We start from the raw sequence: 26,015 nt of genomic DNA, 5'->3' as shown, positions 1-26,015 counted from the left end.
GCGGTGCTGATTAGAATGTACACGGTGCTGATTAGAGTGTACACGGTGCTGATTAGAATGTACACGGTGCTGATTAGAATGTACGCGGTGCTGATTAGAATGTACACGGTGCTGATTAGAATGTACACGGTGCTGATTAGAATGTACGCGGTGCTGATTAGAATGTACACGGTGCTGATTAGAGTGTACGCGGTGCTGATTAGAATGTACACGGTGCTGATTAGAATGTACACTGGGCTGATTAGAATGTACACTGGGCTGATTAGAATGTACACTGGGCTGATTAGAATGTACACGGTGCTGATTAGAATGTAGACTGGGCTGATTAGAATGTACACGGTGCTGATTAGAATGTATACGGTGCTGATTAGAATGTACACGGTGCTGATTAGAATGTAGACAGTGCTGATTAGAGTGTACGCGGTGCCGATTAGAGTGTACACGGTGCTGATTCGAATGTAGACAGTGCTGATTAGAATGTACACGTTACTGAATAGAGTGTACACTGGGCTGATTAGAATGTACACGTTACTGAATAGAGTGTACACTGGGCTGATTAGAATGTACATGGTGCTGATTAGAGTGTACATTGGGCTGATTAGAATGTACACAGTGCTGATTAGTATGTACACGGTGCTGATTAGAATGTACACAGTGCTGATTAGAATGTACACAGTGCTGATTAGAGTGTACACGGTGCTGATTAGAGTGTACACGGGTCTGATTAGAATGTACACGGTGCTGATTAGAGTTTACACCGTGCTGATTAGAGTGTCCACTGGTCTGATTAGAATGTACACAGTGCTGATTAGAATGTACACAGTGCTGATTAGAGCGTACACGGTGCTGATTAGAGTGTACACAGTGCTGATTAGAATGTACACAGTGCTGATTAGAATGTACACAGTGCTGATTAGAATGTAGACAGTGCTGATTAGAGTGTATGCGGTGCTGATTAGAATGTACACTGGGCTGATTAGAATGTACACGGTGCTGATTAGAATGTACACAGTGCTGATTAGAATGTAGACAGTGCTGATTAGAGTGTATGCGGTGCTGATTAGAATGTACACGGTGCTGATTAGAATGTACACAGTGCTGATTAGAATGTAGACAATGCTGATTAGAGTGTATGCGGTGCTGATTAGAATGTACACGGTGCTGATTAGAATGTACACGGTGCTGATTAGAATGTACACTGGGCTGATTAGAATGTACACGGTGCTGATTAGAATGTACACGGTGCTGATTAGAATGTAGACAGTGCTGATTAGAGTGTACGCGGTGCTGATTAGAATGTACACGGTGCTGATTAGAATGTACACTGGGCTGATTAGAATGTACAGTAAGAAGTTTAACAACACCAGGTTAAAGTCCAACAGGTTTATTTGGTAGCAAAAGCCACACAGTGTGGCTTTTGCTACCAAATAAACCTGTTGGACTTTAACCTGTTGTTGTTAAACTTCTTACTGTGTTTACCCCAGTCCAACGCCGGCATCTCCACATCATGATTAGAATGTACACAGTGCTGATTAGAGTGTACACGGTGCTGATTAGAATGTACACGGTGCTGATTAGAATGTACACGGTGCTGATTAGAGTGTACACGGTGCTGATTAGAGTGTGCACGGTGCTGATTAGAGTGTACACGGTGCTGATTAGAATGTACACAGTGCAGATTAGAATGTACACGGTGCTGATTAGAGTGTACACGGTGCTGATTAGAATGTACACGGTGCTGATTAGAATGTACACGGTGCTGATTAGAGTGTACACGGTGCTGATTAGAGTGTACACGGTGCTGATTAGAGTGTACACGGTGCTGATTAGAGTGTACACGGTGCTGATTAGAATGTACACGGTGCTGATTAGAGTGTGCACGGTGCTGATTAGAGTGTACACTGGTCTGATTAGCCCAGTGAAGTGGGTTAGAACAAGCCCGGTTCACTAACCATGCTGCTGTCACCCTGACACAAGCCTGTGATTGATTTCACTGGAATTACTTTCCTGTTTGAATCCTCTAAGTCTCACCCTCGTTCCGGAGAGTGTGCTGACTCGCTCAGCCAGATCCTATGACAAGCAGCAGATATTTTGGAAATTCCCTGATTGGCCGGTCTGCTGATATAAAGTGCTGTTCTTGCCCTGAGTTGTTTTAAAGAATTCGCTGTCCCTCTGAAGGAAGGGATTCAGTCCGTCTGCGGGAGAAATGTACGGATTGTTGTTGGGGAGAGATAGTCAGCTTGGCATGCCAACCCTGTTGGCATTGATGAGTTTGACCCTCCTGCTGCCCGTGCCTGGTAAGTGCCAACTCTCCTTCTCACCCTCCCGCCCCTTTGTTTTATGGATTTTATACTTTAATTATTACTTTCTGTTTGTCCAGCTCGATCTCCCCCCCTCCCCCCCCGCCAATCCCACATTGGCAATGCCCAACGTACGGAGCTGAATTCACCCGACTGCCACATAGAACCCCGACAGCGCAGAAGGAAGCCATTCGGCCCATCGAGTCTGCACTGAGCAGAATCCCACCCAGCCCCTATCCCCGCAACCCTAATTATTTACCCTACTCACCCCCTTGACATTAAGAGGCAATTTAGCACGGCCAATCCACCGCACCCACACGTCTTTTGGACTGTGGGAGGAAACTGGAGCGCCCGGAGGAAACCCACGCAGACACGGGGAGAACATGCAGACTCGGCAGAGACAGTGACCCCAAGCCAGGAATCGAACCCGGGTCCCTGGCACTGTGAGGCAGCAGTGCTAACCAGGTCTCTGGGGCAGGGGCACTTTCGGGGGGGTGGGGACGAGATGTAGGCTCTGCATTTTCATAGCACCTCTCCCAGGCACAGAACACTGTCAGCAATTTTGGGCCCCGTACCTAAGGAAGGATGTGCTGGCCTTTCTGGGGGTCCAAAGGAGGTTCACACGAAAGATCCCTGGAATGAAGAGCTTGTCGTTTGAGGAACGGTTGAGGACTCTGGGTCTGTACTCGGAGTTTAGAAGGATGAGGGGGGGATCTTATTGAAACTTACAGGATACTGAGAGGCCTGGATAGAGTGGACGTGGAGAGGATGTTTCCACGAGTGGGAGAGATGAGAACTCAAGGGCACAGCCTCAGAGTGAAGGGACGCTCCTTTAGAACTGAGATGAGGAGGAATTTCTTCAGCCAGAGGGTGGTGAATCTGTGGAACTCTTTGCCATAGAAGGCAGTGGAGGCCGGGTCATTGAGTGTCTTTAAGACAGAGATAGATAGGTTCTTGATTAATAAGAGGATCAGGTGTTATGGGGAAAAGGCAGGAGAATGGGGATGAGAAAAATAGCCATGATTGAATGGCAGAGCAGACTCGATGGGCCGAGTGGCCTAATTCTGCTCCTATATCTTATGGCCTTATGGGACAGCCGGCGGACACACTTCACGGCCAGTGAAGTGGCCGTTTCCTTCTCAACTGGGGGTCACCGTTGCAACGCCATCGATCGGCACACAACAAGATCCCACAACACAATGATGGCAGGTCGGGCATGTGTTGAGGGGGGAGTGTCAGGGAGAGAAGGTTGTGTGTGAGGGGGGGGGGGGAGGGAGGGGGTTGTTGCTGAAGGGGTGGAGGTTGGTATTGGTCGATGTAAAGGGCATAAAAAGGTAGGAGGAGACGATTAAGCCCCTCAAGCCTGCTCTACCATTTGATAGGATCTTGGCTGATGTCATTGAGGCTTGAATTCCGTTTTCCTCCCTCCCCCCTCAATCCCCCAGAAACCTTGTCTCGACTGTCAATCAAAAACCAGCCTAACCCCGCCTTTGGAATATCCAGTGACCTAGTCGCTTGGGGGGAAATTCCAAACACTCAGACGGAAGGAATTCCTCTTCATCTCCGTCTCCAGTGGGAGACCCCCTTATTTTTAAACCGATTCTTCCCCCCACCACCCACCCCTATTTCTAGATTCCTACTCGACCTTTCCCTTACCCCCACCGCCCCCCCTCCCACCCCCCATCCCCTTCTTCCCCGGAGGGTGAATCTGGTGAATCTCCAGGGTTCTGGAAGGTGAAATGTGATCATCTCGGGTGTAAGGGGCAACGCGGCGGCACAGTGGTTATCACTGCTGCCTCACAGCGCCAGGGACCCGGGTTCGATTCCCGGCTCGGGTCACTGTCTGTGTGGAGTCTGCACGTTCTCCCCTGTGTCTGCGTGGGTTTCCTCCGGATGCTCCGGTTTCCTCTCACAGTCCAAAGTTGTGTGGGTTAGGTGGATTGGCCATGCTAAATCACCCCTTAGTGTCAGGGGGACGAGCTTGGGTCAATGCATGGGGTTATGGAGATAGGGCCTGGGTGGGATTGTGCTCGGTGCAGACTCGATGGGCCGAATGGCCTCTTTCTGCACTGTAGGCATTCTATGATCCTTTGATTCTAAATATAACTCTTCCAAATAAGGAATTAGAACAATAATACTCTCGGTGTGTTCCGAACAACACCCTGTAAAGCTGTCCCAAGCTTTGCCTCCTCTGAGCCTTGCAATGAAGGCTCACATTCCATTTAACTGGCAAATTACTGACTCTAACTGAGTGGAATTGATTTATTATTGTCACATGTATTGGGATACAGTGAAAAGTATTGTTTCTTGCGCACCATACAGACAAAGCATACCGTTCATAGAGAACATAGGGGAGAAGGATTTGATTTATTATTGTCACATGTATTGGGACACAGTGAAAAGTATTGTTTCTTGCGCGCTATACAGACAAAGCATACCGTTCATAGAGAAGGAAAGGAGAGGGTGCAGAATGTAGCGTTACAGCTGGTTTATCTGTCAGTGTCACAAGTAGGCTTACATTAACACTGCAATGAAGTTACTGTGAAAAATCCCCCTAGTCGCCACACTCCGGTATCTGTTCGGGGTAACACTGAGGGAGAGTTTAGCACCCTAACCAGCACATCTTTCAGACTGTGGGAGGAAACCGGAGCACCCGGAGGAAACCCACGCAGACCACGGGGGGAGAACGTGCAGACTCCACACAGACAGTGGACCCGAGCCGGGAATCGAACCCAGGTCCCTGGCGCTGTGAGGCAGCGGTGCTAACCCGCTGTGCCACCCGTGCCACTCCTGGCTGCACGCTGACAAATGGTCTAGGTTTATAATGACCCCTCATCAAAGCCGCAAGGTCACCTAAAGACTGAGTATCCAGAGTTTCTGGGGACGTTACATTTCTAATTAATTTATAAGTCTGAGTCCCACAAACCGTAAGCAGGTGGCTTTTTGCTCAACCTCTTCCACAATTCCATTCAAGGGGAAGGAATAGTGAAATCTTTCAATATATTAAACCCAGTGTTCAGTGTCTGAGTAAAAAGGATTGATTTTCCCAAAAGGGAGCGGTTTCCTGATTCCCCTCTCTCCTTTCCTTCTCCCCTATGTACTCTATGAACGGTATGCTTTGTCTGTATAGCGCGCAGGAAACAATACTTTTCACTGTATCCCAATACATGTGACAATAATAAATCAAATCCTTCTCCCCTATGTACTCTATGAACGGTATGCTTTGTCTGTATAGCGCGCAAGAAACAATACTTTTCACTGTATCCCAATACATGTGACAATAATAAATCAAATCCTTCTCCCCTATGTACTCTATGAACGGTATGCTTTGTCTGTATAGCGCGCAAGAAACAATACTTTTCACTGTATCCCAATACATGTGACAATAATAAATCAAATCCTTCTCCCCTATGTTCTCTATGAACGGTATGCTTTGTCTGTATAGCGCGCAAGAAACAATACTTTTCACTGTATCCCAATACATGTGACAATAATAAACCTAATTCAAATGTCGACCTGTTGCTTGTCCAGTCTGCAAGACAGCTCTCCCAATTTTAGTCCTATGTTGTTAGGGAAAACCCGGGATTTTACTCAATGACTCAGTCCCGTCCAGAGTAAAACAGATGGTTGTCCATGGAACTGGACAGTGATGAAATTTAAAACACCCCCCGACAGCGGAGAGTGGGTGAGCGAGCGCGCCCTCCTTCCTCAGGGGTTAAGATAACCCCCTCTGCCGCAGGAGCAGATGTTGCTGGAGGAGTGTAACATCTCTGGCAGCTCCCTTGCAAACGGAAATTGCTGCTGTCTTTTTTCCCCAGACCACCGTGAGGTCTCGTCGCCTCTTTTCTCTCTGAGCTGCGACAGCCTTTAAGTCAGTGGTGGAGCCCGCGGGGGATGGGGTGGCAGCGAGAGCGAGTGCAGGTCGAATCCATGAGGACACACTCCCGCTCGAAGTCAGCCTTGACCTCGGAGGGTATCAAGCAGTAGTTTCTGTTTGTGATTCTCTCTCTCTCTCTCGCTTTATGATTTATTATTGTCACATGTATTGGGATACAGTGAAAAGTATTGTTTCTTGCGCGCTATACAGACAAAGCATACTGTTCATAGAGTACATAGGGGAGAAGGATTTGATTTATTATTGTCACATGTATTGGGATACAGTGAAAAGTATTGTTTCTTGCGCGCTATACAGACAAAGCATACTGTTCATAGAGTACATAGGGGAGAAGGATTTGGTTTATTATTGTCACATGTATTGGGATACAGTGAAAAGTATTGTTTCTTGCGCGCTATACAGATAAAGCATACCGTTCATAGAGAAGGAAAGGAGAGAGTGCAGAATGTAGTGTTACAGTCATAGCTAGGGTGTAGAGAAAGATCAACTTAATGCAAGGTCGGTCCATTCAACACTAAATGTGGCAGAGCAGGCTTGAAGGGCCGAATGGCCTCCTCCTGTTTCTATGTTATGCTCTGGGGACTCGGGTTCGAATCCCACCACAGCAGATGGTGAAATCTCAATCCAATAAAAATCTGGAATTAAAAGTCTAATGATGACCATGTGAGGGCGACACAGTGACGCAGTGGTTAGCACTGCTGCCTCACAGCGCCAGGGTCCCGGGTTCGATTCCCGGCTTGGGTCACTGTCTGTGTGGAGTTTGCACATTCTCCCCGTGTCTGCGTGGGTTTCCTCCGGGTGCTCCGGTTTCCTCCCACAGTCTGAAAGACGTGCTGGTTAGGGTGCATTGGCCATGCTAAATTCTCCCTCAGTGTTACCCGAACAGACGCCGGAGTGTGGCGACGAGGGGATTTTCACAGTAACTTCATTGCAGTGTTAATGTAAGCCTTACTTGTGACACTGATAAATAAACTTTAAAAAAACGATTTGTCAATTGTGGTAAAAACCCATCTGGGTTCACGAAGGTGTCCCTTTAGCAGAGGGTCTGGGGGGAGGAGTCGGTGCAGATGCAATGGGCTGAATGGCCTCCTTCTGCACTGTCGGGATTCTTTTACACGATTCTTCCTGGACTTTCCACCATCCCAGTGTTTTCACAGAATCCTACAGTGCAGAAAGAGTCCCTTCGGCCCATCGAATCTGCACCGAGGCATGAAATGCCCTGACCTGCCCACCTAATCCCACTCGCCCGCACTTGGCCCACAGCCCTGAATGTTACGATGTGCCAAGTACCCATCCGGGTACTTTTGAAAGGATGTGAGGCTTCCAGCACCCTCCCAGGCAGTGCATTCCAGACCCTCACCACCCTCTGGGTAAAAATGTTTTTCCTCACCTCCCCCCCTAAACCTCCCACCCCTCACTTTTAACTTGTGTCCCCTCGTGACTGACCCTTCAACTAAGGGGAACAGCTGCTCCTTATCCACCCTGTCCATGCCCCTCATAATCTTGAACACCTCGATCAGGTCGCCCCTCAGTCTTCCCTGCTCCAGAGAAAACAACCCAAGCCTATCCAAACTCTCTCCATAATTTAAACGCTCCATCCCAGGCAGCATCCTGGTGAATCTCCTCTGCACCCCCTCCAGTGCAATCATATCCTTCCTATAATGTGGCGACCAGAACTGCACACAATACTCCAGCTGTGGCCTCACCAAAGTTCTTTACAACTCCATCGCGACCTCTCTGTTTTTTGTAATCTATACCCCGGTTGATAAAGGTGGCACGGTGGTTGGCACAGCTGCCTCACAGCGCCAGGGACCTGAGTTCGATTCCTGGCTTGGGTCGCTGTCTGTGTAGACTTTGCACATTCTCCCTGGGTCTGCGTGGGTTTCCTCCGGGTGCCCCAGTTTCCTCCCACACTTCAAAGATGTGTGGGTTAGGTGGATTGGCCATGCTAAATTGCCGCTTAAAGCTCAAAGATGTGCGGGTTAGGGGGATTGGCCATGCTAAATTGCCCCTTAGTGTCAGGGGGACCAGCTCGGGCACTGGTTCCCAAAGGGTGCGGCGCGCCACACTGGTGCGGTGAGAGAGGATGGCAAGTGTGGCGGGAAGATTCAAGGACAATCAAAGAAACATTTAAACATGGATTAGATATTTTTCCAAAGTGATTGTTTGATCCTTTCTGGATGTCCCAGGATCATATTATAAAGCAGTTGTGTTCTATGTTATGAATCAAGCACTGCCAGGAGTTGTTTCTTTGTGTTTTTGAATGTATTTCTTATCAATAATAATTCGGTGTGGCACGAGCAAATTTTTATTCCTAAAGGGCGGCCCAGTGAAAAAAGTTTGGGAAGCACTGAGCCCGGGTAAATGCAGGGGGGTTTATGGGAATAGGGCCTGGGTGGGATTGTGGTCGGTGCAGACTCGATGGGCCGAATGGTCTCCTTCTGAACTGTCGGGATTCTAGGATTCTATCAGGTGAGTGAGCCGTGTGCCGTTTTCACCACCCTATTAACCTGCCTTTCTGCCTCCAGAGGACAAACACGCCAAGGTCCCTTTGTTCTTCGAACCTTCCCAGCGTCAGAGCTTTCATCGTCTACTTCCTTGTCTTGACTCAGCGTCTGATGATCTCCCGCTGCTCTTAACTGTTGGGAAAGGTCCCTAAAAATCCCGAGGAGGCAGGGAACAATCCCCTCGGAGTTAACGTCAACTGATTGGTTATGTTCCCTTCACAGGCTACTCGGGAAAGCCCGGACGTCCCTCGACTTGTTGCCAACGATACGAGGAAAGAGATTTCAACCCAAAATTGTTCAAACACTTCAAGAAAAGTTATCAAACATCCGAAATCTGTGGCAGCCTGAGGGAAGCGGTCGTGTGAGTGTCTCCCAGATCTATCAGATTAGAGTGTCACATTACAATGTCCTCATATCCAGCCTCTCGCCCCCTCCCCCATTCCCTTCCCCCACTGCTGCCTTCAGCTAAGATGTGGAGATGCCGGCGTTGGACTGGGGTAAGCACAGTAAGAAGTCTCACAACACCAGGTTAAAGTCCAACAGGTTTATTTGGTAGTAAATACCATTAGCTTTCGGAGCACAGCTCCTTCGTCAGATGGAGTGGAAATGTGCTCTCAAACAGTGCCCAGACACAGAAATCAAGTTACAGAATACTGATTAGAATGCAAATCTCTACAGCCAGCCAGGTCTTAAAGGTACAGACAATGTGGGTGGAGGGAACATTAAACACAGGTTAAAGAGATGTGTATTGTCTCCAGACAGAACAGCTAGTGAGATTCTACAAGCCCAGGAGGCAAGCTGTGGGGGTTCCTGATAATGTGACATAAATCCAACATCCCGGTTTAGACCGTCCTCATGTGTGCGGAACTTGGCTATCAGTTTCTGCTCAGCGACTCTGCGCTGTCGTGTGTCGTGAAGGCCGCCTTGGAGAACGCTTACTGAAGATCCAAGGCTGAATGCCCGTGACTGCTGAAGTGCTCCCCCACAGGAAGAGAACAGTCTTGCCTGGTGATTGTCGAGCGGTGTTCATTCATCCGTTGTCGTAGCGTCTGCATGGTTTCCCCAATGTACCATGCCTCGGGACATCCTTTCCTGCAGCGTATCAGGTAGACAACGTTGGCCGAGTTGCAAGAGTAGGTACCGTGTACCTGGTAGATGGTGTTCTCACGTGAGATGATGGCATCCGTGTCGATGATCCGGCACGTCTTGCAGAGGTTGCTGTGGCAGGGTTGTGTGGAGTCGTGGTCACTGTTCTCCTGAAGGCTGGGTAGTTTGCTGCGGACAATGGTCTGTTTGAGGTTGTGCGGTTGTTTGAAGGCAAGAAGTGGGGGTGTGGGGATGGCTTTGGCGAGATGTTCGTCTTCATCAATGACATGTTGAAGGCTCCGGAGGAGATGCCGTAGCTTCTCCGCTCCGGGGAAGTACTGGACGACGAAGGGTACTCTGTCCACCGTGTCCCGTGTTTGTCTTCTGAGGAGGTCGGTGCGGTTTTTCGCTGTGGCGCGTCGGAACTGTCGATCGATGAGTCGAGCGCTATATCCTGTTCTTATGAGGGCATCTTTCAGCGTCTGGAGGTGTCTGTTGCGATCCTCCTCATCCGAGCAGATCCTGTGTATTCGGAGGGCTTGTCCGTAGGGGATGGCTTCTTTAACGTGTTTAGGGTGGAAGCTGGAGAAGTGGAGCATCGTGAGGTTATCCGTGGGCTTGCGGTACAGTGAGGTGCTGAGGTGACCGTCCTTAATGGAGATGCGTGTGTCCAAGAATGCAACCGATTCCGGAGAGTAGTCCGGAATCTCCGGAATCGGTTGCATTCTTGGACACACGCATCTCCATTAAGGACGGTCACCTCAGCACCTCACTGTACCGCAAGCCCACGGATAACCTCACGATGCTCCACTTCTCCAGCTTCCACCCTAAACATGTTAAAGAAGCCATCCCCTACGGACAAGCCCTCCGAATACACAGGATCTGCTCGGATGAGGAGGATCGCAACAGACACCTCCAGACGCTGAAAGATGCCCTCATAAGAACAGGATATGGCGCTCGACTCATCGATCGACAGTTCCGACGCGCCACAGCGAAAAACCGCAGTGACCTCCTCAGAAGACAAACACGGGACACGGTGGACAGAGTACCCTTCGTCGTCCAGCACTTCCCCGGAGCGGAGAAGCTACGGCATCTCCTCCGGAGCCTTCAACATGTCATTGATGAAGACGAACATCTCGCCAAGGCCATCCCCACACCCCCACTTCTTGCCTTCAAACAACCACGCAACCTCAAACAGACCATTGTCCGCAGCAAACTACCCAGCCTTCAGGAGAACAGTGACCACGACACCACACAACCCTGCCACAGCAACCTCTGCAAGACGTGCCGGATCATCGACACGGATGCCATCATCTCACGTGAGAACACCATCTACCAGGTACACGGTACCTACTCTTGCAACTCGGCCAACGTTGTCTACCTGATACGCTGCAGGAAAGGATGTCTCGAGGCATGGTACATTGGGGAAACCATGCAGACGCTACGACAACGGATGAATGAACACCGCTCGACAATCACCAGGCAAGACTGTTCTCTTCCTGTGGGGGAGCACTTCAGCAGTCACGGGCATTCAGCCTTGGATCTTCAGGTAAGCGTTCTCCAAGGCGGCCTTCACGACACACGACAGCGCAGAGTCGCTGAGCAGAAACTGATAGCCAAGTTCCGCACACATGAGGACGGCCTAAACCGGGATGTTGGATTTATGTCACATTATCAGGAACCCCCACAGCTTGCCTCCTGGGCTTGTAGAATCTCACTAGCTGTTCTGTCTGGAGACAATACACATCTCTTTTACCTGTGTTTAATGTTCCCTCCACCCACATTGTCTGTACCTTTAAGACCTGGCTGTCTGTAGAGATTCGCATTCTAATTAGTATTCTGTAACTTGATTTCTGTGCCTGGGCACTTTTTGAGAGCAGATATCCACTCCATCTGACGAAGGAGCAGTGCTCCGAAAGCTTATGGTATTGGCACCAAATAAACCTGTTGGACTTTAACCTGGTGTTGTGAGACTTCTTACTGTGCCTTCAGCGAAAACAACATAGGGTTAGATACAGAGTGAAGCCCCCTCTACACTGTCCCCCATCAAACACTCCCAGGACAGGTACAGCACGGAGTTAGATACAGAGTAAAGCTCCCTCTACACTGTCCCCCATCAAACATTCCCAGGACCGGTACAGCACGGGGTTCGATACAGAGTAAAGCTCTCTCTACACTGTCCCCCCATCAAACACTCCCAGGACAGGTACAGCACGGGGTTAGATACAGAGTAAAGCTCCCTCTACACTGTCCCCCCATCAAACACTCCCAGGACAGGTACAGCACGGGGTTAGATACAGAGTAAAGCTCCCTCTGCTCTGTCCCCCATCAAACACTCCCAGGACAGGTACAGAACGGGGATAGATACAGAGTAAAGCTCCCTCTACTCTGTCATCCATCAAACACTCCCAGAACAGGTACAGCGCGGGGAAGATACAGAGTAAAGCTCCCTCTACACTGTCCCCATCAAACACTCCCAGGACAGGTACAGCACGGGGTTAGATACAGAGTAAAGCTCCCTCTACACTGTCCCCATCAAACACTCCCAGGACAGGGACAGCACGGGGTTAGATACAGAGTAAAGCTCCCTCGACGCTGTCCCCATCAAACACTCCCAGAACAGGTACAGCACAGTGTTAGACACAGAGTAAAGCTCCCTCTACACTGTCCCCCATCAAACACTCCCAGGACAGGTACAGCACGGGGTTAGATACAGAGTAATGCTCCCTCTACACTGTCCCCATCAAACACTCCCAGGACAGGTACAGCACGGGGTTAGATACAGAGTTAAGCTCCCTCTACACTGTCCCCCCATCAAACACTCCCAGGACAGTGGAAGGTGACCTTTTCCTGGGCTTTGACTGATCCTGACTCCAGCTGTTGGATTTGTCCACAGATTTAACTTGAAGGATGGGAGGAAGATGTGTGTGGACCCACAGAAAGCCTGGGCTAAGCTGCTAATGAAACGGATCGATCGAGGTATCCCCCTGTCTCAATTCTGTGAAGATTTTGGAGTTGGATTGAGAATGTGTGATCTTTTTTTGCTTGCAATTTGCAGCCGTTTCAAGCCACATTTCCATTGGTTCTGGTCTTCCCTCCATGTTGAAAATGGGGAGTTTGCGTCGTTGTGGCGCGTGGGATTGTAAGGATTGAGAGCTGGAGTAGGCCCGCGAGCCTGTTCGCCAATCCATACGATCATGGCCGACCTGCTGCCATCCCGACGTCCCCAGTGACTGTCACCGATCGTGGTTGGTTTTTGTGGGAATATCTTACTTTTTCCCGCAAAGGTCGTGTGAGGTGTGGGTCCGACGCCATGGCGATCGTGCCAACCGTATGGGCGATGGTTAGAGGGTTAATCAGAGAGTTAGGGACAGCACGGGTGGCACAGTGGACCGCGAGAGCGATTCAGTGAGGACGATCTTACAGGCTCCTCACACGAGGCCTAAAGGGAGGGCCGGGGCCTAAGGGGAGGGGCCGGGGCCTAAAGGGCCGGCCTGGAGCCTATGGGGAAGGCCCGGGGCCTAAGGTGAAGGGCTGGTGCTAAAGGGGAGGGGCCAGTGCTTAAGGGGAGGGGCCTTGGACCTAAGAGGAGGGGCCGGGGCCTGAGGGGGGGCTGTGCATGGGGAGCTATGCACTCTACAACCGGGCATCGCCATGGCGACGGTCGACTTGGAGGGGCAGGGAGGTGAATGGGGGCAACGATCGGCTGTGGGGTGGGGTTAATGGGGATTGGCGATCAGCCAGGTGGGCGTGACTGTAGTGGGGCACAATCGGGAGCGGGGGGGTAGTAAAGATCGGGGGTTGGTCGTGATCGGGGAGCGCCACGATCGGGGGGGCAATCGGGGAGATGCGGGAGGCAATGTCTGGGGGAGTGGGTGTATGACATTATTGTATGTCGTGCATTGGGCTATCAGGTGCACGCACAATAGCACACGCTAGCAGTCAGCAGCTGGCTTCCCGGCGTGAATAGACTCCATCTGCTCCCCCTACTGGTGAGAATCACACTTTGCTTCATTTTGCAGCGCTGTTAACCAGTGTGCCACCGTGCCGCCCGCAGCTTATCCGATCCATATCCGCAACTGAAATTCCTGGCCCCTGGAATCATTCTGGTGCACTCTCTCCAATGCCTTCCCGTCCTCCCGAGGGGACGGGACCCAGAATTGGGTGCAATGCCCCAATTGCGGCCGTACCAGGAACTGTTCACCAAACGGGTTAAGTGTTCCTCTCTCTTTCTCTCTCTAGTGTTCTAATGCTTTCTCATCTCTCTGACCCCGTCTCTCTCTCCCTCTCCCTCACCCCAAACAAACCCCATTAAAGCCACCACAAAGCCACAGCTGGGTGAGAAAGGCAGAGCCCCGACTGTCAAGGTGCCAGTGGGAACCGGACCAGTGAGGCTTGAGGGTGATGCCAACATGCGGAGATCGACAAGGGCACCGGGAACTCAACAAGACAGCACCCCAATGGCAGCGGTCATCGAGCCAACAACTCAGAGCCCCGGGACATCCACACGGCACCAGGGTAAAGTCCCGTCGGTTCAACAGCTAGACCGGTTAGGCCGAACATTGAATAGGGGGTCTGTGTGCCGTGGGTAGGCTGTTAGGGAGGGAGTTCCAGGATTTTGACCCAGCGACACTGAAGGAACGGCCGATATATTTACAAATCTGGGTGGTGAGTGACTTGGAGGTCAACTTCGAGGTGGTGTGCTCCCCATGTGTCTGCAGCTTTTGTCCATCTCGATGTTAGAGGTGGAGTTTCGCCCCCGCCACCCACTAATCACCGAATCATAGAATCCCGACAGTGCAGAAAGGGGCCATTCGGCCCATTGAGCCAGCAGCGACAACAATCCTACCCAAGCCCGACCCCGTAACCCCACATATTTACCCTGCTAATCCCCCTGACACTAAGGGACAATTTAGCATGGCCAATCCACCCAACACGCACATCTTTGGACACTGAGGGACAACTTAGCACAGCCAATCCACATAACCTGCACATCTTTGGACACTGAGGGGCAATTTAGCATGGCCAATCCACCTGACCTACACATCTGTGGTCACGAAGGGACAATTTAGTATGGCCAATCCACCTAACCTGCACATCTTTGGACTGTGAGAGGAAACCTGAGCACCCGGAGGAAAGCCATGTAGATACGATGGAGCGACACGGTGGCGCAGTGGTTAGCACTGCTGCCTCACAGCTCCAGGGACCCGGGTTCGATTCCCGGCTTGGGTCACTGTCTGTGTGGAGTCTGCACGTTCTCCCCGTGTCTGCGTGGGTTTCCTTTGGGTGCTCCGGTTCCCTCCCACAGTCCAAAGATGTGCAGGTTAGGGGGATTGGCCATGCTAAATTGCCCCTAATGTCTGGTGGATTTGAAGAGTAAATATGTGTGGTTATGGGGATAGGGCCTGGGTGGGATTGTTGTTGGTGCAGACTCGATGGGCTGAATGGCCTCCTTCTGCCCTGGAGGGATTCTATGATTCTATGACACCGGGGGAGAACGTGCAGACTCCAGACAGACAGTGACCCCAAGCCGGGAATCGAACCCGGGTCCCTGGCGCGTTGAGGCGGCAGTGCTAACCCCTGTGCCACTGAGCCGCCCACGATGGAGGTTTGGTCGGTGCTGTCGAAGGGAGCCCTTATAAGGAACAAACTTGTGCCTCGTGGATGGCGAACAGGCTTTGGGAGTCGGGCGGGAGTGGTGGGGGGACGGCGGGGGTGGGGGGACATTAATCCCTTCAGGATTTCCAGCCTCCCACTTGCGTGTTCTTATTTATTTATTTATTAGTGACACAAGTAGGCTGACATTAACACTGCAATGAAGTTACTGTGAAAATCTCCCAGTCGCCACACTCCGGCGCCTGTTCGGGTAACACTGAGGGAGAATTTAGCACGGCCAATGCACCCTAACCAGCACGTCTTTCGGACTGTGGGAGGAAACCGGAGCACCCGGAGGAAACCCACGCAGACACGGGGAGAATGTGCAGACTCCACACAGACAGTGACCCAAGCCGGGAATCGAACCCGGGTCCCTGACGCTGTGAGGCAGCAGTGCTAACCCACTGTGGGAGCTTTCTGTGCGCAGATTGTCAACTTTGCCTCCCCCTGAGACTTACCAGCGCGCCAGCCCCGGAATCACAGAATGGCATTCTCCGCTGACCTCGGGGTCGGGGGGGTGGGGCAGGGGGTGTGGGGGGGGGGGGGTGGGGGAGCACGGGGGGGGGGGGGGAGCCGGGGGATCTTACGAGCCTCGGGCCGGCATACTGGTGAAATTCCAACATACATTTCAAAATAGGTGTTTCCCTGACCGTATGTCCTTCCGAACACACTGTTTGGGAGCAGGAGTAGGCCATTCGGCCCACCTTGAGGCTGCTCCCCCATTCGATGTGATTGTGGTTGACCTGACTATGGCCTCAATCCCACAATTCCTTGATAACCTTTAACCCCCCCCCCCCTCCTTGTTGGCCAAGAATCTATCCGGCCTGTCGCGCCCCCTGGGGAAACGCGTTCCACAGATTCAGTGGGAATTTGTATAAACATTACATTTAATATTTTAGATATTCAATATTAAATTTGCATATTTAAGTGTAAATAATAGAACTATAAATTCTTTCGAGATATCTGATGGTGAGTTGTGGGACGTCAGAACATGTCTTGTTTGTGGGATTGCGGGAAGACCAACTAACGTCGGTCTTTGGCTTCAAACTCTTTCTCATCTCAGGGAGAATTTTAACCTCTCCTCCCCCTTCTTCCCCCGTCCCCCCAACAAAACAGACAGCAGCAAAACCTCCACTAACACTGTCCAGGCTGAAGGCATGGGCTTCCCAACCTCCGAGGGACAAACCACCGGGAGCCCAACGATCGCCGAGGGAGATGCCAACAAGGTCAACCCAACAGGGGCACCCGGAACTGCGGCGCCCACTTCGATGGCAGCCGTACCGAGAGAGGCAACACACCCCCTCACAACGTTCCCAGGAGAGCAAGGTAAGGAAAGGTCTCACTCTGTGTATAGGCTTCGATTCCCTTGCTTGGAACGAGACTCTAGTGTTGCCTGTTGAGGATCGTCCCTCATCAATGTAGTTCCTTATAGGGGGCCGGCACAGTGGCACAGTGGTTAGCACTCATGCCTCACAGCACCAGGGACCCGGGTTCGATTCCAGCTTGGGGTGATTGTTTGTGTGGAGTTTGCACGTTCTCCCCGTGTCTGCGTGGGTTTCCTCCGGGTGCCCCGGCTTCCTCTCACAGTTCGAAAGACGTGCTGGTTAGGTGGATTGGCCATGCTAAATTGCCCGTTAGCGTCCAAAGATGTGCGGGTTAGGTGGATTGGCCATGCTAAATTGCCCCTTAGTGTCAGGGGGACCAGCTCGGGCACTGGTTCCCAAAGGGTGCGGCGCGCCACACTGGTGCGTTGAGAGAGGATGGCAAGTGTGGCGGGAAGATTCAAGGACAATCAAAGAAACATTTAAACATGGATTAGATATTTTTCCAAAGTGATTGTTTGATCCTTTCTGGATGTCCCAGGATCATATTATAAAGCAGTTGTGTTCTATGTTATGAATCAAGCGCTGCCAGGAGTTGTTTCTTTGTGTTTTTGAATGTATTTCTTATCAAGAATAATTCGGTGTGGGGCGGGCAAATTTTTATTCCTAAAGGGCGGACCAGTGAAAAAAGTTTGGGAAGCACTGAGCCCGGGTAAATGCAGGGGGGTTATGGGAATAGGGCCTGGGTGGGATTGTGGTCGGTGCAGACTCGATGGGCCGAATGGTCTCCTTCTGAACTGTCGGGATTCCTAGGATTCTATCAGGTGAGTGTGCCGTGTGCCGTTTTCACCACCCTATTAACCTGCCTTTCTGCCTCCAGAGGACAAACACGCCAAGGTCCCTTTGTTCTTCGAACCTTCCCAGCGTCAGAGCTTTCATCGTCTACTTCCTTGTCTTGACTCAGCGTCTGATGATCTCCCGCTGCTCTTAACTGTTGGGAAAGGTCCCTAAAAATCCCGAGGAGGCAGGGAACAATCCCCTCGGAGTTAACGTCAACTGATTGGTTATGTTCCCTTCACAGGCTACTCGGGAAAGCCCGGACGTCCCTCGCCTTGTTGCCAGCGATACGAGAAAAGTGATATCAACCCAAAATTCTTCAATCACTTCAAGAAAAGTTATCAAACATCCGAAATCTGTGGCAGCCTGAGGGAAGCGGTCGTGTGAGTGTCTCCCAGATCTATCAGATTAGAGTGTCACATTACAATGTCCTCATATCCAGCCTCTCGCCCCCTCCCCCATTCCCTTCCCCCACTGCTGCCTTCAGCTAAAACATGATGTGGAGATGCCGGCGTTGGACTGGGGTAAACACAGTAAGAAGTTTAACAACACCAGGTTAAAGTCCAACAGGTTTATTTGGTAGCAAAAGCCACACAAGCTTTCGGAGCTCCAAGCCCCTTCTTCAGGTGAGTGGGAATTCTGTTCACAAACAGGGCATATAAAGACACAGACTCAATTTACATGAATAATGGTTGGAATGCGAATACTTACAGCTAATCAAGTCTTTAAGAAACAAAACAACGTGAGTGGAGAGAGCATCAAGACAGGCTAAAAAGATGTGTATTGTCTCCAGACAAGACAGCCAGTGAAACTCTGCAGGTCCACGCAACTGTGGGGGTTACAGATAGTGTGACATGAACCCAATATCCCAGTTGAGGCCGTCCTCGTGTGTGCGGAACTTGGCTATCAGTTTCTGCTCAGTGACTCTGCGCCGTCGTGTGTCGCGAAGGCCGCCTTGGAGAACGCTTACCCGTCGGCGCCGTCATGACAGCGCAGAGTCGCTGAGCAGAAACTGATAGCCAAGTTCCGCACACACAAGGACGGCCTCAACCGGGATATTGGGTTCATGTCACACTATCTGTAACCCCCACAGTTGCGTGGACCTGCAGAGTTTCACTGGCTGTCTTGTCTGGAGACAATACACATCTTTTTAGCCTGTCTTGATGCTCTCTCCACTCACGTTGTTTTGTTTCTTAAAGACTTGATTAGCTGTAAGTATTCGCATTCCAACCATTATTCATGTAAATTGAGTCTGTGTCTTTATATGCCCTGTTTGTGAACAGAATTCCCACTCACCTGAAGAAGGGGCTTGGAGCTCCGAAAGCTTGTGTGGCTTTTGCTACCAAATAAACCTGTTGGACTTTAAACTGGTGTTGTTAAACTTCTTACTGTGTTCAGCTAAAACAACATAGGGTTAGAGACAGAGTAAAGCTCTCTCTGCACTGTCCCCATCAAACACTCCCAGGACAGGTACAGCATGGGGTTAGATACAGAATAAAGCTCCCTCTACACTGTCCCCATCAATCACTCCCAGAACAGGTACAGCACGGGGTTAGATACAGAGTAAAGCTCCCTCTACACTGTCCCCCATCAAACACTCCCAGGACAGGTACAGCACGGGGTTAGATACAGAGTGAAGCTCCCTCTACACTGTCCCCCATCAAACACTCCCAGGACAGGTACAGCACGGGGTTAGATACAGAGTGAAGCTCCCTCTACACTGTCCCCCATCAAACACTCCCAGGACAGGTAGAGCACGGGGTTAGATACAGAGTAAAGCTCCCTCTACACTGTCCCCCATCAAACACTCGCAGGACAGGTACAGCACAGGGTTAGATACAGAGTAAAGCTCCCTCTACACTGTCCCCATCAAACACTCCCAGGACAGGTACAGCACGGGGTTAGATACAGAGTAATGCTCCCTCTACACTGTCCCCCATAAAACACTCCCAGGACAGTGGAAGGTGACCTTTTCCTGGGCTTTGACTGATCCTGACTCCAGCTGTTGGATTTGTCCACAGATTTAACTTGAAGGATGGGAGGAAGATGTGTGTGGACCCACAGAAAGCCTGGGCTAAGCTGCTAATGAAACGGATCGATCGAGGTATCCCCCTGTCTCAATTCTGTGAAGATTTTGGAGTTGGATTGAGAATGTGTGATCTTTTTTTGCTTGCAATTTGCAGCCCTTTCAAGCCACATTTCCATTGGTTCTGGTCTTCCCTCCATGTTGAAAATGGGGAGTTTGCGTCGTTGTGGCGCGTGGGATCGTAAGGATTGAGAGCTGGAGTAGGCCCGCGAGCCTGTTTGCCAATCCATACGATCATGGCCGACCTGCTGCCATCCCGACGTCCCCAGTGACTGTCACCGATCGTGGTTGGTTTTTGTGGGAATATCTTACTTTTCCCGCAATGTTCGTGTGAGGTGTGGGTCCGACGCCATGGCGATCGTGCCAACCGTATGGGTGACGATCAGAGGGTTAATCAGAGAGTTAGGGGCAGCACGGGTGGCACAGTGGACCGCGAGTGCGATTCAGCGAGGACGATCTTCCTGGCTCCTCACATGAGGCCTAAAGGGAGGGCCGGGGCCTAAGGGGAGGGCCCGGGGCCTAAGGGGAGGGGCCAGGGCCTGAGGGGAGGGCCTGGGGCCTAAAGGGATGGCTGTGGCCTAAGGGGATGGGCCAGGACCTAACAGGAGGGGCCAGGGCCTAAGGGGCAGGCCTGGAGCCTAAGGGGAAGGTCGGGGCCTAAGGGGAAGGGCTGGTGCTAAAGGGGAGGGGCCAGTGCTTATGGAGAGGGGCCTGGGGTCGAAGTAGAGGGGCCGGAGCCTAAGGGGAAGGGCCAGGGCCTGAACGGGAGGCTGTGCATGGGGAGCTATGCACTCTACAACCGGGCATCGCCACAGCGACGGTCGACTTGGAGGGGCAGGGAGGTGAATGGGGGCAACGATCGGCTGTGGGGTGGGGTTAACGGGGATTGGCGATCAGCCAGGTGGGCGTCACTGTAGGGGGGCACAATCGGGGGGGCGGGGGTGGTAGTAAAGATCAGGGGGTGGTCGTGATTGGGTGGGGGGCCACGATCGGGGAGGCAATCGGGGAGATGCAGGAGGCAATGTCTGGGGGAGTGGGGGTATGACATTATTGTATGTAGTGCATTGGGAGATCAGGCACACGCGCAATAGCACACGCTAGCAGTCAGCAGCTGGCTTCCCGGCATGAATATACTCCATCTGCTCCCCCTACTGGCGAGAATCACACTGTGCCTCATTTTGCTTTCTAAGTGTCAGGAGATTTGAATTTTTGGATTTGAATCGAACCCGGGTCCCTGGCGCTGTGAGGCAGCAGTGTTAACCAGTGTGCCACCGTGCCACCCGCAGCTTATCCGATCCATCTCCGCAACTGAAATTCCTGGCCCCTGGAATCATTCTGGTGCACTCTCTCCAATGCCTTCCCGTCCTCCGAGGGGACGGTACCCAGAATTGGGTGCAATGCCCCAATTGGGGCCGTACCAGGAACTGTTCACCAAACGGGTTAAGTGTTCCTCTCTCTTTCTCTCTCTAGTGTTCTAATGCTTTCTCATCTCTCTGACCCCGTCTCTCTCTCTCTCTGTCTCTCTCCTTCACCCCAAACGGCACGGTAGCACAGTGGAGGGCGGCACGGTAGCACAGTGGTTAGCACTGCTGCTTCACAGCTCCAGGGACCTTGATTCGATTCCCAGCTTGGGTCACTGTCTGTGTGGAGTTTGCACATTCTCCTCGTGTCTGCGTGGGTTTCCTCCGGGTGCTCCGGTTTCCTCCCACAGTCCAAAGATGTGCTGGTGAGGTTGATTGGCCATGCTGAAATTGCCCTTAGTCCTGAGATGTGTAGGTTAGAGGGATTAGTGGGTAAATATGTAGGGACATGAGGGTTGGGCCAGGGTGGGATTGCGGTCGGTGCAGACTCGATGGGCCGAAAGGCTTCTTTCTGTACTGTAGGGTTTCTATGATTTCAAACAGGCTCCATTAAAGCCACCACAAAACCACAGCTGGGTGAGAAAGGCAGAGCCCCGACTGTCAAGGTGCCAGCGGGAACCGGACCAGTGAGGCTTGAGGGTGATGCCAACATGCGGAGATCGACAAGGGCACCGGGAACTCAACAAGACACCACCCCAATGGCAGCGGTCATCAAGCCAACAACTCAGAGCCCCGGGACATCCACACGGCACCAGGGTAAAGTCCCGTCGGTTCAACAGCTAGACCGGTTAGGCCGAACATTGAATATGGGGTCTGTGTGCTGTGTAATGTCCAAAGATGTGTAGGTTTGGTGATCTGGCCATGCTACATTGTCCCTTAGTGTCCAAAGATGTGCTCGTTAGGTGGATTGGCCATGCTACATTGCCCCTTACTGTCCAAAGATGTGAAGGTTAGGTGGATTGGCCATGCTAAATTGCCTCTTAGTGTCCAAAGATCTGTAGGTTAGGTGGATTGGCCGTGCTACATTGCCCCTTCATGTCCAAAGATGTCTAGGGTCGGTGGATTGGCCATGCTAAATTGCCCCTTAGTGTCCAAAGATGTGTAGGTTAGGTGGATTGGCCATGCTAAATTGCCCCTTAGTGTCCAAAGATGTGCGGGTTAGGTGGATTGGCCATGCTACATTGCCCCTTCATGTCCAAAGATGTCTAGGGTCGGTGGATTGGCCATGCTAAATTGCCCCTTAGTGTCCAAAGATGTGCGGGTTAGGTGGATTGGCCATGCTAAATTGCTACTTAGTGTCCAAAGATGTGCGGGTTAGGTGGATTGGCCATGCTAAATTGCCCCTTATTGTCCAACGATGCGCAGGTTATGTGGATTGGTCATGCTAAATTGCCTCTTAGTGTCCAAAGATGCGCAGGTTATGTGGATTGGCCATGCTAAATTGCCCCTTAGTGTCCAAAGATGTGAAGGTTCGTTGGATTGGCCATGCTAAATTGCCCCTGAGTGTCCAAAGATGTGTAGGTTAGGTGGATTGGCCATGCTAAATTGCCCCTTAGTGTCCAAAGATATGTAGGTTAGGTTGATTGGCCATGCTAAATTGTCCCTTAGTGTCCAAAGATGTGAAGGTTAGTTGGATTAGCCAGGCTAAATTGCCTCTTAGTGTCCAAAGATGTGCAGGTTAGGTGGATTGGCCATGCTAAATTGCCCCTTATTGTCCAAAGATGCGCAGGTTATGTGGATTGGTCATGCTAAATTGCCTCTTAGTGTCCAGGTATGTGTAGGTTCGGTGGATTGGCCATGCTAAATTGCCCCTGAGTGTCCAAAGATGCGCAGGTTTGGTGGATTGACCATACTAAATTGCCCCATAGTGTCCAACGATGAGCAGGTTAGGTGGATTGGCCATGCTAAATTGCCCCTTAGTGTCAGGGGGACCAGCTCGGGCACTGGTTCCCAAAGGGTGCGGCGCGCCACACTGGTGCGTTGAGAGAGGATGGCAAGTGTGGCGGGAAGATTCAAGGACAATCAAAGAAACATTTAAACATGGATTAGATATTTTTCCAAAGTGATTGTTTGATCCTTTCTGGATGTCCCAGGATCATATTATAAAGCAGTTGTGTTCTATGTTATGAATCAAGCGCTGCCAGGAGTTGTTTCTTTGTGTTTTTGAATGTATTTCTTATCAAGAATAATTCGGTGTGGGGCGGGCAAATTTTTATTCCTAAAGGGCGGACCAGTGAAAAAAGTTTGGGAAGCACTGAGCCCGGGTAAATGCAGGGGGGTTATGGGAATAGGGCCTGGGTGGGATTGTGGTCGGTGCAGACTCGATGGGCCGAATGGTCTCCTTCTGAACTGTCGGGATTCCTAGGATTCTATCAGGTGAGTGTGCCGTGTGCCGTTTTCACCACCCTATTAACCTGCCTTTCTGCCTCCAGAGGACAAACACGCCAAGGTCCCTTTGTTCTTCGAACCTTCCCAGCGTCAGAGCTTTCATCGTCTACTTCCTTGTCTTGACTCAGCGTCTGATGATCTCCCGCTGCTCTTAACTGTTGGGAAAGGTCCCTAAAAATCCCGAGGAGGCAGGGAACAATCCCCTCGGAGTTAACGTCAACTGATTGGTTATGTTCCCTTCACAGGCTACTCGGGAAAGCCCGGACGTCCCTCGCCTTGTTGCCAGCGATACGAGAAAAGTGATATCAACCCAAAATTCTTCAATCACTTCAAGAAAAGTTATCAAACATCCGAAATCTGTGGCAGCCTGAGGGAAGCGGTCGTGTGAGTGTCTCCCAGATCTATCAGATTAGAGTGTCACATTACAATGTCCTCATATCCAGCCTCTCGCCCCCTCCCCCATTCCCTTCCCCCACTGCTGCCTTCAGCTAAAACATGATGTGGAGATGCCGGCGTTGGACTGGGGTAAACACAGTAAGAAGTTTAACAACACCAGGTTAAAGTCCAACAGGTTTATTTGGTAGCAAAAGCCACACAAGCTTTCGGAGCTCCAAGCCCCTTCTTCAGGTGAGTGGGAATTCTGTTCACAAACAGGGCATATAAAGACACAGACTCAATTTACATGAATAATGGTTGGAATGCGAATACTTACAGCTAATCAAGTCTTTAAGAAACAAAACAACGTGAGTGGAGAGAGCATCAAGACAGGCTAAAAAGATGTGTATTGTCTCCAGACAAGACAGCCAGTGAAACTCTGCAGGTCCACGCAACTGTGGGGGTTACAGATAGTGTGACATGAACCCAATATCCCAGTTGAGGCCGTCCTCGTGTGTGCGGAACTTGGCTATCAGTTTCTGCTCAGTGACTCTGCGCCGTCGTGTGTCGCGAAGGCCGCCTTGGAGAACGCTTACCCGTCGGCGCCGTCATGACAGCGCAGAGTCGCTGAGCAGAAACTGATAGCCAAGTTCCGCACACACAAGGACGGCCTCAACCGGGATATTGGGTTCATGTCACACTATCTGTAACCCCCACAGTTGCGTGGACCTGCAGAGTTTCACTGGCTGTCTTGTCTGGAGACAATACACATCTTTTTAGCCTGTCTTGATGCTCTCTCCACTCACGTTGTTTTGTTTCTTAAAGACTTGATTAGCTGTAAGTATTCGCATTCCAACCATTATTCATGTAAATTGAGTCTGTGTCTTTATATGCCCTGTTTGTGAACAGAATTCCCACTCACCTGAAGAAGGGGCTTGGAGCTCCGAAAGCTTGTGTGGCTTTTGCTACCAAATAAACCTGTTGGACTTTAAACTGGTGTTGTTAAACTTCTTACTGTGTTCAGCTAAAACAACATAGGGTTAGAGACAGAGTAAAGCTCTCTCTGCACTGTCCCCATCAAACACTCCCAGGACAGGTACAGCATGGGGTTAGATACAGAATAAAGCTCCCTCTACACTGTCCCCATCAATCACTCCCAGAACAGGTACAGCACGGGGTTAGATACAGAGTAAAGCTCCCTCTACACTGTCCCCCATCAAACACTCCCAGGACAGGTACAGCACGGGGTTAGATACAGAGTGAAGCTCCCTCTACACTGTCCCCCATCAAACACTCCCAGGACAGGTACAGCACGGGGTTAGATACAGAGTGAAGCTCCCTCTACACTGTCCCCCATCAAACACTCCCAGGACAGGTAGAGCACGGGGTTAGATACAGAGTAAAGCTCCCTCTACACTGTCCCCCATCAAACACTCGCAGGACAGGTACAGCACAGGGTTAGATACAGAGTAAAGCTCCCTCTACACTGTCCCCATCAAACACTCCCAGGACAGGTACAGCACGGGGTTAGATACAGAGTAATGCTCCCTCTACACTGTCCCCCATAAAACACTCCCAGGACAGTGGAAGGTGACCTTTTCCTGGGCTTTGACTGATCCTGACTCCAGCTGTTGGATTTGTCCACAGATTTAACTTGAAGGATGGGAGGAAGATGTGTGTGGACCCACAGAAAGCCTGGGCTAAGCTGCTAATGAAACGGATCGATCGAGGTATCCCCCTGTCTCAATTCTGTGAAGATTTTGGAGTTGGATTGAGAATGTGTGATCTTTTTTTGCTTGCAATTTGCAGCCCTTTCAAGCCACATTTCCATTGGTTCTGGTCTTCCCTCCATGTTGAAAATGGGGAGTTTGCGTCGTTGTGGCGCGTGGGATCGTAAGGATTGAGAGCTGGAGTAGGCCCGCGAGCCTGTTTGCCAATCCATACGATCATGGCCGACCTGCTGCCATCCCGACGTCCCCAGTGACTGTCACCGATCGTGGTTGGTTTTTGTGGGAATATCTTACTTTTCCCGCAATGTTCGTGTGAGGTGTGGGTCCGACGCCATGGCGATCGTGCCAACCGTATGGGTGACGATCAGAGGGTTAATCAGAGAGTTAGGGGCAGCACGGGTGGCACAGTGGACCGCGAGTGCGATTCAGCGAGGACGATCTTCCTGGCTCCTCACATGAGGCCTAAAGGGAGG

The 26,015-nt window shown here is 51.0% G+C and overlaps 1 protein-coding gene across 1 annotated transcript in view; it reads left to right on the top strand.

Moving 5' to 3' along the window:
* The first annotated feature begins 2,152 nt into the window (after positions 1 to 2,152).
* Positions 2,153 to 26,015, top strand: part of LOC144487623 (uncharacterized) — a 36,996-nt gene continuing 13,133 nt past the window's right edge. The window contains exons 1-9 of the mRNA XM_078205707.1: positions 2,153 to 2,297; positions 8,925 to 9,063; positions 12,685 to 12,767; positions 14,106 to 14,306; positions 16,560 to 16,769; positions 17,847 to 17,985; positions 19,624 to 19,706; positions 23,683 to 23,821; positions 25,460 to 25,542. Of these exons, the coding sequence (XP_078061833.1) occupies positions 2,207 to 2,297; positions 8,925 to 9,063; positions 12,685 to 12,767; positions 14,106 to 14,306; positions 16,560 to 16,769; positions 17,847 to 17,985; positions 19,624 to 19,706; positions 23,683 to 23,821; positions 25,460 to 25,542 (1,168 nt within the window). The 5' untranslated portion in view covers positions 2,153 to 2,206. The remainder of the gene's footprint in view (positions 2,298 to 8,924; positions 9,064 to 12,684; positions 12,768 to 14,105; positions 14,307 to 16,559; positions 16,770 to 17,846; positions 17,986 to 19,623; positions 19,707 to 23,682; positions 23,822 to 25,459; positions 25,543 to 26,015) is intronic.

The sequence above is a fragment of the Mustelus asterias genome, unplaced genomic scaffold, assembly GCF_964213995.1.
Source record: "Mustelus asterias unplaced genomic scaffold, sMusAst1.hap1.1 HAP1_SCAFFOLD_932, whole genome shotgun sequence".
NCBI lineage: Eukaryota > Metazoa > Chordata > Chondrichthyes > Carcharhiniformes > Triakidae > Mustelus > Mustelus asterias.
This window is presented reverse-complemented; position numbering and strand designations above follow the sequence as displayed.